This window comes from Astatotilapia calliptera, chromosome 13, assembly GCF_964374335.1.
Source record: "Astatotilapia calliptera chromosome 13, fAstCal68.1, whole genome shotgun sequence".
NCBI classification, from domain to species: Eukaryota; Metazoa; Chordata; class Actinopteri; order Cichliformes; family Cichlidae; genus Astatotilapia; species Astatotilapia calliptera.
In genome coordinates this window covers 13,976,848-13,992,610 of record NC_137434.1, presented here as the reverse complement: position 1 = coordinate 13,992,610, position 15,763 = coordinate 13,976,848, and the positions used below count along the sequence as shown (strand labels likewise).

General features: G+C 38.4%; 1 protein-coding gene across 1 annotated transcript in view; it reads right to left on the bottom strand.

Annotated features, from left to right (window-relative positions):
* Window positions 1–15,763, bottom strand: part of eys (EGF-like photoreceptor maintenance factor) — a 178,577-nt gene that overhangs the window by 4,522 nt on the left and 158,292 nt on the right. Inside the window, exons 44-50 of the mRNA XM_080288105.1 lie at window positions 13,526–13,698; window positions 7,272–7,454; window positions 4,715–4,881; window positions 3,624–3,768; window positions 1,475–1,649; window positions 1,050–1,222; window positions 768–929 (exon numbers count right to left, since the gene is read on the bottom strand). Coding sequence (XP_080144231.1) covers window positions 768–929; window positions 1,050–1,222; window positions 1,475–1,649; window positions 3,624–3,768; window positions 4,715–4,881; window positions 7,272–7,454; window positions 13,526–13,698 — 1,178 coding nt within the window. The remainder of the gene's footprint in view (window positions 1–767; window positions 930–1,049; window positions 1,223–1,474; window positions 1,650–3,623; window positions 3,769–4,714; window positions 4,882–7,271; window positions 7,455–13,525; window positions 13,699–15,763) is intronic.

Below are 15,763 nucleotides of genomic sequence, written 5' to 3'. Positions count from 1 at the left end.
GTCCAATAAAGCATGCTTTTCAGTTACTGCAGACAAAAATGAAGGCAGAGAGATTTCAATAACATTGTCAATGATTTAAAGTCACCTGTGGTGCTGTACAATGATGAAATTAGATGAAAAAACCTATAGACCTAACTGTATATAAAAAATAAAGGATGCATTCTCTTTGTGTCTCAATATTTCAAGGCCCTCTCACAGGTGAATATGTCTGTGGGTTGTAAGTGGTTGAACTAAAGACATATTTATTTTATTCTCTCCCAACTTGTCAGAGCAGCATGGATTGATTGCCATAAATAAACTCATTGATGAATTTAAAAATACCATTTATGTCATGATTAATAACTCCAATATTTAGATAAAAAGTTTCACTTTGACCTAAGTTGGCCTGAATTTTGTTGTCAATCATATGACACTCAGCAGAATACTGATATACACAGTCGACAACGAGAGGATTTGACATTATAATTTAAGAAATAGGACCAAAGCACCGTGTTCTACATTTTTAATGTCAGGCTTAAGGAAAACAAATAAGAATGTGTAATAAGTATACTTAACACTGAAATTATATTCACCATATTTAAATTTGAATGCTAATGTTATTGGGCATGAACTACTAGCTACACATAGCAATTGGTATGTGTAATGAGTGCTGTGGAGGCAGGGCATAGAGGGGTAAAAGAGCAAATGGCCTAATATGTTACAGCAATCATATTAATTAACACAGTGTTAATAAAAGCAAAGCTTCCCTAAATATTAATTGTCCTCACCAGCTCTGGCACTGAGATGTTGCGCAATGTAGACGAGGATGCCATCAGGTGATAACGGCTGGAACTGCACTTGCAAATCAGTCCTGTGTCTTATACTCATAGGTGGGAATGACATCCAGGAGGAGAGGTTAGCACTGAAGAATGGATCACTGATGGTCACAGCTGAACAGAAAAAAACAATTTAGCAGTTAAAGAATTTAATAGCAAAGGCCTTATTTAAAAATATGAATTTAATAAAAATATAACAGATGCAGGTGAGGGTCACAGCTTCAGTGAGGCAACCTTTCTCACAGTAGACTCCTGCTGTTCCCAGGGGGCACTGGCAGGTATATCCATTCGGCAGAGGGATGCAGGTGGAGCCGTGGGCGCACAAAGGAGGGGGGCTGTGCTCGACATCACACACTGACACGGTCTCGGAACAGAGCGCTCCCTTCCATCCAAATGGGCACTGGCAACTGCAGACGGGCACAGTCAAACACTGTGTTAAAGCTTGTGAACACCGTCTTCCCCTTCTGCAGCATTCACACAGCGAAACCGGTTTTCTGTTTGTTACTAAAGCATAGTCACAATGCATATGGAAATATACATAAAGCACAGCGTTGTTTACTGTATTGTGCTAATTAATAACACCTACATGCGTTATTCATGAGGAGACTCATTAGAAACAATTGGAAAATGAGCCCACGTAGAGTTTAATTTGCACTTACTACACAGATGAGCCGGAATCCACGCACGTCCCGCCGTTCCTGCACTTAACGTGAACGCAAGGGGTGACGCCACACTGACCCACGCTGCGCCCAAAGGCTGGATGACCCGCAGGTTGTCCCAGCGCTTGGAACTTTCCGTCTCTCCTTGTGCGAAAGTGCACATCAAAAATGCACCCTTTGAAAAGAACAAACGCATCGTGAGATAACCTGCGCACAAGTCAGAGGTGCATTTCATTTCATCTTCAGTTTCCTTCTCCGGTCTTTCCCTAATAGGAAATTATAAGATGAAACGCAACACGCTTTACTGTCTTTGTACGGAGATCAAAAGGTATGCATACTAAAATCTGCCCAACACAAACGAAAACACGTCTGACAATGTGTGCACGGTTTGAAATGAGTTTCTTTGATGGGTGTTTATTTCATCATGTGAAGGTTTCACGCTGGGAGACATACACTTAAACCCACAAAACTTTATTAGATGTTAACTCTCAGATTGCAGTTCGTCTAGTTCGCATCCAAGATGCCCGAGTTGGAAGGACTCGAGTCCAATGTTTTCCCACCATGAAATCACGCCATCACGCCTCTCTCTCTCGTCGTATTTGCTTATTGGTTTCATAATTCAGTTTTATCAAGACAATATTTGTTTTGGCCTGCACCTGCAAAGCACAAGGCCTTCTATAAATATAAGGCCTGAACACAGCCCTCGTAGTCATCTGCACATGCAGACTCCCTTCTCTCTGCTGCATTAGTCACTGGCATAAACAGGATGCAGGGGAAATGTCATGCTCATTCATGAATATTCACGGCATGATGCTGTCTGCTTGGCAGACTCGAGTGATGGTTGTGGTGCCGCAAACACAGACCATCAAAAAGCGAAGCAGATTCATAATGAAGATTATGCGAGATAATTATTTTTGTTTCAGCTGTGCGCGCATCGCTTCTTGTAAAAGAACCTCGAAAGCTGAGGTCTGAAGTCGAGCGAGCCTTCCCGTGTGTGCGGCAAAGTTCTTTTTTCGGGAAAAATTTGATTTACAAAACCGGAAAATGATTTTAAAACAACATTTTCTAATGTCCCTGATCTTTGCAAGTCCAAGAATGAAAGGTAATTAAGCTCAAAATCTTTTAGGAAATCTAATAAAAAACATTTCAGCATCAAAGCGGTATGAAATCAGAGTTTTCAAACGCCAGGCTCGATAAACATCCCCATTTCTGTATATTTGATCAACAGCTTAAAATGACTGATTTTTTTTTTTTTTTTACCCACACAGCCTCTTCTTCCTTCTTTCCACAGGGGAGTGTGGATCTTTTGATAACTGGGAGTGAAGTGCATTATCAGTGTGTTCACTGCCAGCCATCATGATTAGGGCTCGATGAAGGTCACACAGATCTGATTAGGCTCTCATGAGTTCTCATTACATCCTGAGTAGAAAGGTTATGGTTCCACCAGTGTTGCCTGTCTCCGGTAGTGCTTGCCATTACAGGGAACTGTGATAGCCTAATACCGCATGGGCAAACTGATGCTTTATCGCAGCTGATTTGATTTTTGAAGGCTTATTTGCAGAGTAGAAAAATGAATCAGATGATGATGAATAGGCAAACACAAAAAATCGCTCAAGTCCTTAAAAATAAAAAGCTTTTGTTCACCCCAAATGGATCTGCCATGACATTTTATAATAACAAGGTTCACTGCTGTAGTGCAGAGACTGCTGAATATGGTTGTGATGATATTCATAGCTGTTGTCATCGTTATGGTCATGGCAATTTTGCGTCACAGCTCTGCACATTAGCAGGCAATATGAATGCTCTGCAAAAAGCATTCCTACATGAGGTCACCTGAGAGAAAGCATAAATGATGTTGATGATGACAAAGATTATTTGGATAGCACCCTTGTTCAAGTGACTTATCAGCAGAGGAATGGATTTACACACAACACACTGTATTGGGTGCAAAGCAATTACAGGGCGCAGATACAATCAACCTCAAAGCTTTGTTCCGGCCTCATACACAGTCTGAGCCTGTAACTCCCTTTTCATTACACACCTTCCCCTCTGCTTACAAAAAGACAGAGATCCTGGGAGAAACTCCAAGCCACAGTGCTCTTATTCCAGATAGCAACGCTGCGTTCTAATAAAGCCGTAGCAGTCTTACCCTGAAAGCCATGACGGAACCTGGAGCCAAGTGGCAGTAGTTCAGGGGTGTACTCATTATATCCACCTACAAAGAGCTGGTTGAAAACATTGAGGCCCACCAGAGGTCCTGGAGACAATCCTGTCCTGTTACGTTGGCCGTCAACCTGAAACACACGTAGTAGAAATGTCAATATTCAAGACGGCTCACTGTCAGTGAGGGAGCACACTTTCTATAATAATCTGCTAACTCTGCAATAAAAATCTGTGACCTGGGATTCGTAACTGACTGATTCAGCGTATGTCTACTTATTAGGGAGCAGCTACTATACATCCCTGAAACCGCCTCCTTTGAGGCAAGTCGCCAGGGATCTCAGCCCTCGCTGTCTCGATAGTATCTATCCTGCAGCATGCGGATTTTCCCAAAGCATTCAGATAGGTGCAAAAATATATATAAAAATCACTCTTACCCTGATCATTGGACTAAAATTATCTGTCGGTACAAAAAAACCTGATGTTTTTCACGTCTGTATGGCAACATTTATCAGCCCTCACTATGAAAACAAGGCAAGATAAAAACTTACGTGCACAGTAAAAACAGGGCTCACTGAGTGGTTTATCACAGTTACTGTAAATCCCTTCTTCCAGTAAATCTATTATACATTCAATCCCTCAGTTAATCTTTGCATCCACTTTTAATACTCTTTGCATTATCTATTCAGATGTTCGAGAAACCTAATGTGTACAAATGGCAGATAAAGATAAGTCTGATCTACAAAATTAAAAATGAATGAAATAGAATTGACTTTAGCAGAGTCCCATTAAGCGATTTATTTTTCTAATTTCTTAATTGGAAGGACCAAAAGACCGAATGAAGCAATCAGTATTTCAAAAGAAAAATATTTAGAACTTTGTGTATCTTGGTGTTGTTTTGATTCTTTAAATATCTTGTGAGCTCCTCAAACTTACCCTGGGACTAAATGATCATGTGCCTCTAGGCTGGGACGCTCTATTTTATTGAAATGGTTACATGATTTAATTTGAATGTCTCTATACAGTAAGCACACTAGACATATACAGTTACCAAAAGGGACACAGTCATCTTCAAATCACCTTCAGCCATCCTGTTTTCTTAGACCTTCCAAACGTGACGGTGTGGATGTTGATCTGATGGTTCAGTCGATCACTAACGATGGTTGCTATCCCCGATCCGAGGTTGAATCTGTGTACAAGTCTTCCGCTTTTTAATCCCAAAACAAGGAAGTCGTCCCCATCATTGCCTACAAAATATGAAGAAAGTTACCCTCCAACACAGTACACTCAAAATACACAGGCAAAATAAAGTGCTCCACTTTCATTAATACATTTACATACTTTAACTAAACACAATGGTTTTCCTAAATGGATAATTTTATCTTAATAGAGCGAGAACTGAAGAACAGCTATTCCATGACCTCCAAACAAAAGAGTCCAGCTGCTGTGGAGTCATAAAGTAGTTTTCTATTGAGGTGGGACGATGTGTAAAGGCTTTGTTGTCTGTGAAGCTCTTTCAGTACAACTTGTGAGTGATGATCTGTTGTCTGTGTGAGACCTATAATGGATTAGCTGAACGTTTGAGTTGTATGATAAGGAGGATGTTGCAGAAAGTTAGCCAATCTATCTCTGATTGATCTATATTCAAGTCAGATGTCTGGAAAGTAATTCTTGGAGTCAAAATGAACACAGTTTCAGTAAACATAAAAGGATGAAGTTGTGGAAGTCTTGAAAATAATTTTTTTTTAGTGGTCTCATTCCACTGTTTGTCCTGGCGATTAGATTTATAGGGTAAGTTAAAAGTTTTTCTAAGAGGGTCTCGGTTCATGAGAGAACTGCAAATAAAAAGATGCTCCGGGCTTTTTTACGTCTCTCAATGCAGCGAAATTCGTCATTGATTTTAAACGTAAGGTTATGACAGATAGTTGCACGAGAAGACGGAGATAGTCTGAGGTCAAGTGTGTCGTTTCTGCTTTCCACCAGGCAGTGAGGATGATATTTATGGTGAGAAATTTAAAGTAGCTGTGGGTCTTAACTGATTTATCTATGAATAAAATATGTCGAATGATTTTTAAAAAGAGTATTTTCAATATGAAGTCCGGCAGAGCTGGAGTAGTTTCTCCAGTGTTGACTATAATGAACAACAGGCCCAGCGGTGCAGTAATAGAGATCATTGCAAACGTTATATTTTCAGGAAAATTTAAACTTTGATGTTGGAAATGATATAAAAGACAGATGAGTTTAATCAAGCCAACCAGATCTTGTTTAATGATATTTAGTAGTAAGTTTGAAAATATAAACCGGGCTTGTTAAAACTTGGATTTTGAGATTTTTAATGGACTTTAATGGCTGTGTGAAAGAAGCACGGCCAAAGCTGTTAATCAGATAGTGGACTGACAAAGGATGATACATTTGTTATATCCAATATTGCTTTCATCTTTCATTCTGTTTAATGGCTCAGGGAAGCAGTTCTACAAAAAAAAAAGCAAACTTATTTAATACTACTCCTTATATAAAATGATCTAGACGGCCATTTGTTGGTGGTTACAGATGCAGATGTGTATTCATAAGATATGAAAAAGGATGGCCTGGCTTTTCAAATACTCTCGTTTAACATTTTGTTAAAATTTCATATGCCAAGTCAATTAATCAACGCAGCTTAGGTCGACTTCAACTTTGGTATGATCTCTCAGAGAATTTAGGGACACAGGCAAACACATTTTTAATGATTGCAGTACCCCTATTCTTCATTGACACAGTTGATTTGTTCTTCCTCAAAATGGCAGCAAGTTTTTGACAAGTGGGGAAATGTTTGGAGACGTATGCATATAAATTTACTTCTAACTGCCTGGTGACAAACGAAGTGCTCAAGCTGCAGACATGAAACCTGCTGCCGAAGGTTCTGGAAGAAGAAGTAAGAAGGGCAGGAGAAGATGATGGTGTTTGATGGCTACGCAGTTTTACTGCTTGGCCTCAAAAATATATTGCACCTTTGAATTTGTAACATTTCAAGAATGCTCTTCAGTTGTTTGAGTCTTTCATCATTCATATTACTCTTATTTTTTGTGCCTCCACCTTGATGGCTCTTAAAAGAAACAAGTGCACAAGACCCATGATCTAGTGTTTCTATTTCATTACCATCATTATTTTTTTATTATTACTTTAATGAAATATGCTGAGAACAAAGGCATAGCTTCCAAATCTGGCTCCACAGAAAGGAGACCCTGCTGACCCCAAAACAGTGCACATTTACACCTAATAGTCCATCTAATTTAATTAGCTGTTTAATTATTTTAAGAAGCTCGGTTCACGTGTTGATTTTAGCCGAGGAATGCTTCTTTTGAAAGTAAAAAACAACAAGCGTTTAGAAATCAACAAAGTGTTGAACTCATTAATTCCTGAAAATCTCATAAGAAAGAAAAATCCTTAGGGAACGGAGGATCTCAAAGACTTGTGGAACTCCATTAGACAGCCATTATCATACACAGCAGGTGACACTAAATTGCACTAGTGTTTCTTTCAAAATCCTCAAATCAGTTTGGAAACTAAAACCAACAAAGCAAACTTCTCAAATTGTTTTTTCACTGGAGCTCATAGATAATGTAAACTGCTATCCAAGTGTCAGGATTGTGCTCACCTTGTCCTTTACGTCCAGCAAACAGCATAAGGTTGTCTTTGACGGCAGAGGAACTGTCTGCAAGCGTAAACTTCAGCTTGAATTCGTAGAAGAAACTGAGGCTCGGGATGGAGGAATAAGCCACGAAGGAGGTGTAACCAAACTCATCACTTCCACTGAATCTGGGACGAGTGATATTGACGGCTGCAAATCAAACACATTCAGAACACGCTCGAAAGCTCACATTTGTACTGTACATGCTTATGGATTAGCTGCTGCAGGCTCTGCGGTGCATGTGTGTTCATTTTGTTCAAAGTAAGAAGTCTGATTCATCATTCACCTCAGAGCCTACCAAAAGATGGCACTATTGCCACACAATACAGACCAGGAGTTGGTGAAACCTTTCCTCATCCGTTGCTCAAGCATGATGACCTGTTTTCAAATACTACCACCTTTTCTCATCCTATTCTGTTTTCATTAGTAGCTGTTTAGGAAGGATTCTGCCAAGCAAGCTTAGCATCGTACCCTTTGTTCACAAGGGTATTGCAATAACCCCAACGATATTCAATAACAGTCTCAAGTTTACTTATTCTGAACGCATCGTTGATTCAGTAATGATCCTGCTTGTACTCCATTTCAGCATACCCATCCACTTGATTTTACACAGGGGATTCAATGTGAATTTGCCCATGCTTATTGAAAACTACATGCCGCTACGTGGTTGTTGTTGCAGTGTGGATTCAAACACAAAACTGCTCTTCTTCACTCAAACACCTTGCATATTCTTCTTCAGCCCCAGGAGATGGCTTAGAGGGCTTCAGAGCACCCCTCCGCGACTGCCCTCAGCTCTGTTTGGCTGCTAAATTATTAATAAACCCGCAAATGCTTCTGTTATCATCTCCAGTCTGCTAGAGCTGGTTGTGTTTGTCTATTGCTTCTTGTAGTGTAGTGGCCACCATGTTATAGAGCCAACACCTATTTTTAAACTGTGCTGTTGTTGATTTGATATTAAACATGATGCTTTTCCCCTATAATAACAACTAAACTCTCTTTTTCTTTCCACATCGGCACCCTTAAAATATATATGTTTTAAATGAACTGCTGTGTTTCTATGTGAAATAGTTTATCCCTGTAAATACATAATTTGACCAAAATTTATCATGAAAATGTATTTCCATACTTTGACTGACTTAACATTTGTGCCATTGCTTATGAAAATTGTTCTTTGTGTAAGTGGTGAATATTTCATGATGTTGTATATCTTTAATTAAACAGCTCCTTTTTAATTACTGAGCATCTTATCTTTCGAGACTAAAAGTTCCTTACTGTATAGATCTAATGCACCAAAGTTTCTTTTATTTTGCATATGTTGTTAATTTTGTGTCATCCAAGAGACATAAAACAGAGCTAATTTAAAGAACGCCACATATTTGATATGTTATGAAGGTCCAGAGCCTAGATCTCAGCATTATTAAAGCAGTGTGCAATCACCTTAAATTAGATGAAACAAAAAGGCATCCAACACCCAGAGAAGAGCTCTGATTGGTCTTCACGAAGCCTGGGGGATTATTCCTGAAGACTACTTAAAAAATGACAAGAAAGCTTCTCTAAGAGAGCTCAGGTTGTGTTAGAAGAACAGTGGACATAACTTCCCATTTTCATAGCAAAATATAAAGAAACAAGAGCTGGTTGTTAGAGACCTTTGCACATTACTGTACATCTTATGTTTTCCTGTTACTCATTAATTTCACTAAGCAGTTACTACTACATTAATAGTATATTGGCATACAGTTCCCATTTATAGTTTCCTTTAGCTAACTCTTGTACCTACTGTTGAGTGGAACTGGTGGTTATGGAACATATTATTAACAAAGAAGCTTATGGACTGCCTTCACGAAGTGCATCCATCTGTGGATTATAACACCACATCCTGTCGAATAATATTACATAGCATTTCAACTTTGCTGTGTGTTTGTGTAATACTGTGCACAGGAGCTGTAGAGGAAAAACAGAGTGACGTGCAGCTCTGGATCGTGAAATGAATTCAGACATAAAACTGTATGTATACAGTATGCAGCTCAGCTGAAAAAAAAATATTGATAAATAAATGCTGGGCAAACAACACCTTCTCAGTTTCTATAGAATGAAAGGCTTAGAAAAACTTACACCACTGCTAAACTAAATTGCTAATCGACAATAATGTTGCACTTTGTTCAAAGAGTGAAGCTCTTTAAGATTGATTATATGCAAATGCAAAAAAGACATTAAAATAACTCGTGAAGGTTAAACAAAGTTGTTGAACTCTGCAACATGTAAAGTCTTAGAACTTTTTGAATTTATTTGGTCTTATTTGATTCATTAAGACTTGCATGGCAGGTGAAGAATTTATAATTGTCAGCTGATGACTGCTAGAGCTGATGGTAGCACTCAAAAACCATGAGCTCCTCTAAGCAAGTACTGAGATCTGAAAATGAAGCTAATTGATGCCTACAAAGGAGGGAAAGGCTATAAAAAGATATCACGGCGCTTCAAGCTTGCAATTTCTACTCTATGAAATGTCATTAAGAAGTGGCAGAGGATGGAAGATGTGGAAGTCAAGACAAGATCTGGAAGAGCAAGAAAACTTTCTGATAAAGCTGTGCAATTTGCTATGCTGAAAGACAAAGCAGATCCATGGGATGGGTTAGCTGATGGCGTGCAGTGTGTTGATAAACAGGGTATGCATGGAACAACCTTACCTGTGTCACCATCCCAAAAAGTATTCAACTAAGGTTTGCTGGAAACTGTCAAAAGCTAAAGTTAAAACCTGGCTCCTAAAACCATATAATACCAATAGTATTGTATGGTTGAAGAAAACTGAACCCAATTTGATAAGACGTCGCACTGGAAATGCACTGCTTTAGGGTTGTGTGGCACCCAAATTTTAAATGGATAGAAAAAAATCATTTCAAGTATTGCATGAAAGCAAAAAAAAGAGAAAAAAACAACAACTTAAAAAACCCCCCAAAAACCTGACAACAGGATAATGATCCCCCAAAAGGCTGATAATCCAAGCTGAAATAAGAAACACGGACTAAATCTGAAAGGTCCATGACCTGCACATGCCCTGAACATCTGTAGTCAGAGCTGCGTGTGCAAAAAAAAACCCAGGAAGTGTCCGTGAACTAGAAGTGAACTTCCAGAAAGAGTCAAGAAGACGAAAGTAACACTAAAATTTCATGAAATCGTTTTTTCCCCCTTTTTTGGCACAGTTCAAACATAACAAAATATGTCATTTCACCAATTTGACACATAAAATTATAAAGATGAAACAGCATTTAGCTGTATAATTACCAGACAAGACTAGTGTAAGACACACACTATAGCTAAGTGTGGAGTAAAATATATAAATCTGTATCTGTAAGAACATGTGCTATACTGACAGTATCATATACTGAAAATGCGGTACATCATTTTCCATGTTTTATTTCTATCAATTCCAATCATGAATCTTTAACAGGAGGTATTCCAACTTGTGTACAAAGGTACAACATTAATATTTCTGAGTGAAGGCATCTTCAATACGCATGAATGTTTCATGAACTTGATTCTGGAGGCATTTCAGCTTTGCTTCCTAGTCTTGCCTTTCCTCCATTTCCTGGTTGTTCAGACCACCTGATGGGAACTGAACCAAAGAACTGAAAATATGACATTAAGAAAACAAATACAAACCATATTGTTACTGTTTCATCTGTCCTAATAGACACAATAGAAGGACAAAAATAAATAAAGGACGGCCCTGCTGCCGTGCTATCACGGCTGGTATTTTGCTAAGGGCACCACGTTAGGAAACAAGCTCCAAAGTAGCAAGTAGTCCTGGAAGGCAGGAGACCTTAGGAGTGATCAGTTTGTCTCTGATCTTGTCTGATGTTATCAGGATTAAAATTCAAATGTCAGCCATATACTTAGTGTGAAACTGGAAGGTTAAATTTCTGTGTTTGGCATGTGGGTGCTGAGATTCTGACAGGGGCTGTGGCATGGCTGAGCGACTTATATGCCAAGCACCCTGCTGCCACCACAGCCAGTTTAGTCAAGCAAAACCTTTTGTTTCTGAGAACCATGACCTGTGAAGCCCTCTTCTTTATGGCATTACTTTTTGGAAAACAGTCACATAAAATAATACAGAAACCATCATAGAATAGAAAGATAATTGTATGAAAAAAAAAATCTATTTAATCTTTTCTAGGTATCTCATTTTTCTAAAACATTTGACTGAAATCAAAAACATTTTTAAACCACGTTAGCTGTCATGGACAGTGAAAGACAAGGATGCAGTTTACTCAGTTTATAGGTTTAGTCATTCATTTTGGGATATGTTAAGTATCATTTGTAAATCCATCATGCTATATTTCAAAATTAAGGATTTAGTGGTATGTCACTGCATGCTCATTGGCTAAAGACTCGTGAATCACAACTTGGTAGCCAGTGATAACTGAATATAATTTGTAGTTTGTGTTGCACATCTGTAGTAAAGAATAACTTAGTTATTGATATGGCACAATGCTACGTGACCTACACTAAGTAACCTTTGTGGATTTAAACACCTCCAACATAACAGCGACCGCCACCAATCAGAGACGTTGCTCTTTCAATTTAGGATTGTGGGTAGAGTTTACATCTTTAATGAATGTAAAAAAGAAAGAATTGGGTGCACAAGTTTGAATTTATGTAGGATTTTCTCTAAAACATACAAGATTAAACTTAAATATATACATACAACACCACTAATATGTGGTTCAATGTTCCTCAGCAAGCTGCATCTTGACCAGAAACATTTGATAGCTTCTGGCACAAGACTGCCTGGATATTTAACCACTCTTCTTGGCAGAATTGGTGGAGTTCATTTAAATCGTTTGGTTTCCTGGCACAGACCTGGCTTTTTAAGGGTTGTCCAGAAATTTTCACTTGTGTGAGGTTAATGTTAGCCTGATTTATCTATTCAAAAAAACAGTTTTGATGTGTGTTTGTGATCATTGTTCTGTTGGAACATCCAACTTTGTCAACTGTCTATTTGTTGATCTGAGGTGAAGTTGAAGAATTTGTGCAATGTCCCAGAACCATAGGCAGCAAAATAGCCCCGGCGCATGATGCTACCACAACCATGCTTGACAGCCGGTACAGTATTCTTAGGTTTGAATGCATCACCTTTACTTCTCCAAACAATCTTTGTCTCATCAGATCATAAAACCTTTGTTCAGAAAGCATGTGGCTTTTCGATTTTGGAGCAGCAGCTTCTTTCTTGCTTTGAGTCAATGGTGATGTAAAACTTAGTTCACTGTGGACAGTGACACTGGTGTTCCAGGAGTTTCCAGTTGATTCCTGAGTTGTTCCTGAACATCCTAATCAAATTTCTCTCATTTTAAGGTGACAATCTGGCTCTTCTTCCAAACATTGGCAAAGCATCAACACATCTGAATAACTTGTACAATTGTTTGAAGTGATGATATTTGAATTTGCATTCCAGAAATGGCTCCAAGAGACCTTCCCAGCTTTTGTAAATCTACAATTCTCCTTAGATCTTCAGTAAGTTCTTGAATTTTCACATTATTTTGAGTATTTGAGTGAGTGCTCTCAAACAAATCTGACCTGTAGTCAATCATGATCACTAACGAGAAGTTAATAAACCTGCCTTGTCAATTTAAAAGACACTGCAGAACCTTCAGCACCTCTTGTTAAAAGATTTAAGTAAACATTTTATATATTTGTGTCGCTATAAGGATTGTTTTGATCGCTGAATCATACAAAGCTACTCTAGTATAGTCTGAGAATAAAAATAGGAAGTTAGAAATTTGCATGATAGTTCTCATTTAAGTGTCAGCAACATTTGCAAATAGTACCAAACACAAAAGTTATTGTAGTAAACTGCTTATAACCCTTACATTTAAAACACTACTAATGCAGAGGAGCAGCCTGACATAAGAAAAAAATATATATGTGAGACAGTGCTGAAACGACAGCTGTTGGGAAATAAGATCTTATAAACTTGAAATAGGCTAAAATATTCAAACAAGTAGCCACAACTTTTGTCCTGATTATCTGACTCCATGGATGGAGGAAGATTTTTTTGCTTTTTCAGCAAAATTTGATTTCATTAATCGTTTTATTTAACAACAGACGCTGATTCTACCAAATGCTCAAGGCTCTAATTCACTACATGTCTGCAGATCACTCTCTTAATGAAGCTGATACATCTGCCCTGCATTGTTCCGTGTGTAGCTGCTCTGTGAATCACTTACTTTGGTCACACAGCAGACCCTGTCTTCCATAGGGACACAGACAAACGGCCTCTAATGGTGACTTCGGGATGCATGTGGCTCCGTGACTGCAGGGGTTGCGCTCACAGGAGGTGAGCTGGCACAGCCGTCCGGTGTATAATGGGGGGCACTCGCAGAACCAATCCTCAGCATCACTAAATGTACAGACAAGCACGTACAACATATAAGAAGTGGAGTGAAGCTGAAACTACGCACACTGAAATGCATAATTTCAAAAGAGCATGCAATCCATGAGATGTCGGCTATACACTTAGTGACAGTGGTGGAGAAAAATATAAATCCCAAAGGTTTGGATGTGTGAATCATAGAAGTAGCTGCAGGAAGCCAGCATCATTAGCGTACAACATCACATGTACGCTAACCAAAAACAAAACAAAACAGAATTTTTTGGCATGTCAAAAAACCTAAAACCAGATTTTTCTGTCTAATTTCCACCATTAAATTGTGTACTTTCTCTCTTGGCAAGAAGCAGAGGGTGACCTAGCATGCAAAGTGATATCCAGACAGGGACTTTATAGGATGCTCGAAGATGTGCACAACTGAAAGGTATAAAATCAGACAGAGGAAGCATTGGTGGGGTTTCAAATCTATAAATTAATAATGTGTTTTGAGCAGTGCTGCAGAATATATTTTGCTCCTTGAGAAAATGGCTTCTAGAAATGAAATATTTACGTTCTGTCATCAAAGTTGAGAACTGTTTGATATGACTATATTGAAACACAAAGGGATCATGCTTGAACTGATGGTTATTAGCAGGCTGCTTGATTCCAAGCTAGTTTAAGGTATCGTGATGCACAGCTGTCCAGTGTCACTGACAACTGTGAAAAATGGTTTTAAAGCAATACTGAAAGATGGAAAAATGTCATGTAGTGAACAGAACAGGCGGTGTTATTTTTTATAGGCTTTGACAACCTGCAAGAGGAAGAATTAAATATTAAATGCTACTGCACCTCCTGCTGCAGCTGTTTTGATTCAATGCTTTGAATCCTGCTAATTTGTCCCTTGCATCGTCACTTAGTGTCAGTGTTTAAATGTTGGTGGCAGACAAATTGTGTGGGTTTTCCTTCAGAAGCGCCAGATTTCTCCCACAGAAAATCTGAGACTAAATTACACGTAAGTGAGACTATATGTGGACATGTTTGTCGTGATGCTTTCGCAGGGAAAGACACCGATTCAACAATCCAGACCTCTGCACAGGAAAAGTGAGGACAGAAAAAGGATAATTGGACAGTTGAACAATAGGGGCGGAGCCAGGGGCCACACCACAGGTGGCTATGCATATACTCGTAGAACTGTTAACTACTATTTTTTTGAGCTGGACTTATAAAAATGTTTTTTTTTTAAAAATAATTATTGAAATATTCATTATTAAATGTACTTCTACATGTCAATCATATCTGCACAAATGATAAATATTGGCCTACAGCTATTTGATGCATATATTAAACATATTTTTCTTTGAAAGAATGTATGATTTACCACATAGCAAATATACTATTAAATATAATAATATTACAATTGCTTCATTTACTGCCAAAATATATTTTAACCTTTTTTCCAAACATGGGTTTTGCGGCTTAGCCGAGAATACATTTAATATTTAACTTTCTCTTTTCTCATAAAACACAGACCACAAAACAATTAGCTGCCATCTGTAGGCAAGCAGCGATTCTCCATCACTGAACGCGGCTTACAATTAACAGAAGGATCAGTTGCGCGCGAAATTCTGCCCGACCTAAGTTTACCTTCATTATCGATCAATTTTGATCCTCAAAAGCAGTAAAGGAAAAAAGACTTAACCTACCAAACTCCATGTAAATGGAGGGAAGATACATCATTAAGCTTGAATGGTTAAATGACTTGTGCAAAAACAGGCTGCAGATATTTCTGTCTCCAAAAAAGTAAAGTGTAGATAGAGCAGCAACACTCGAGTTTTAATTGGCCTAATCAAAAACTTGATGTGTGGGGTGACAAAAGGTTATTCTAATTTGCCACAGGCAATCACCCTGATTACTAAATTGTAGTAATGTTTGCAGATAAATTTGAATATGTTAATCACAAATGCATAACGCTATATCTCCAGCCAATCGAATCCTTACCGCTGCAGCACACACGCTGGATAAATAATTAAAGAAGACATACATTTTTAATCTAATGAGTACCAGATAAAATGATGAATAATTGACCGGTTAGCTTATG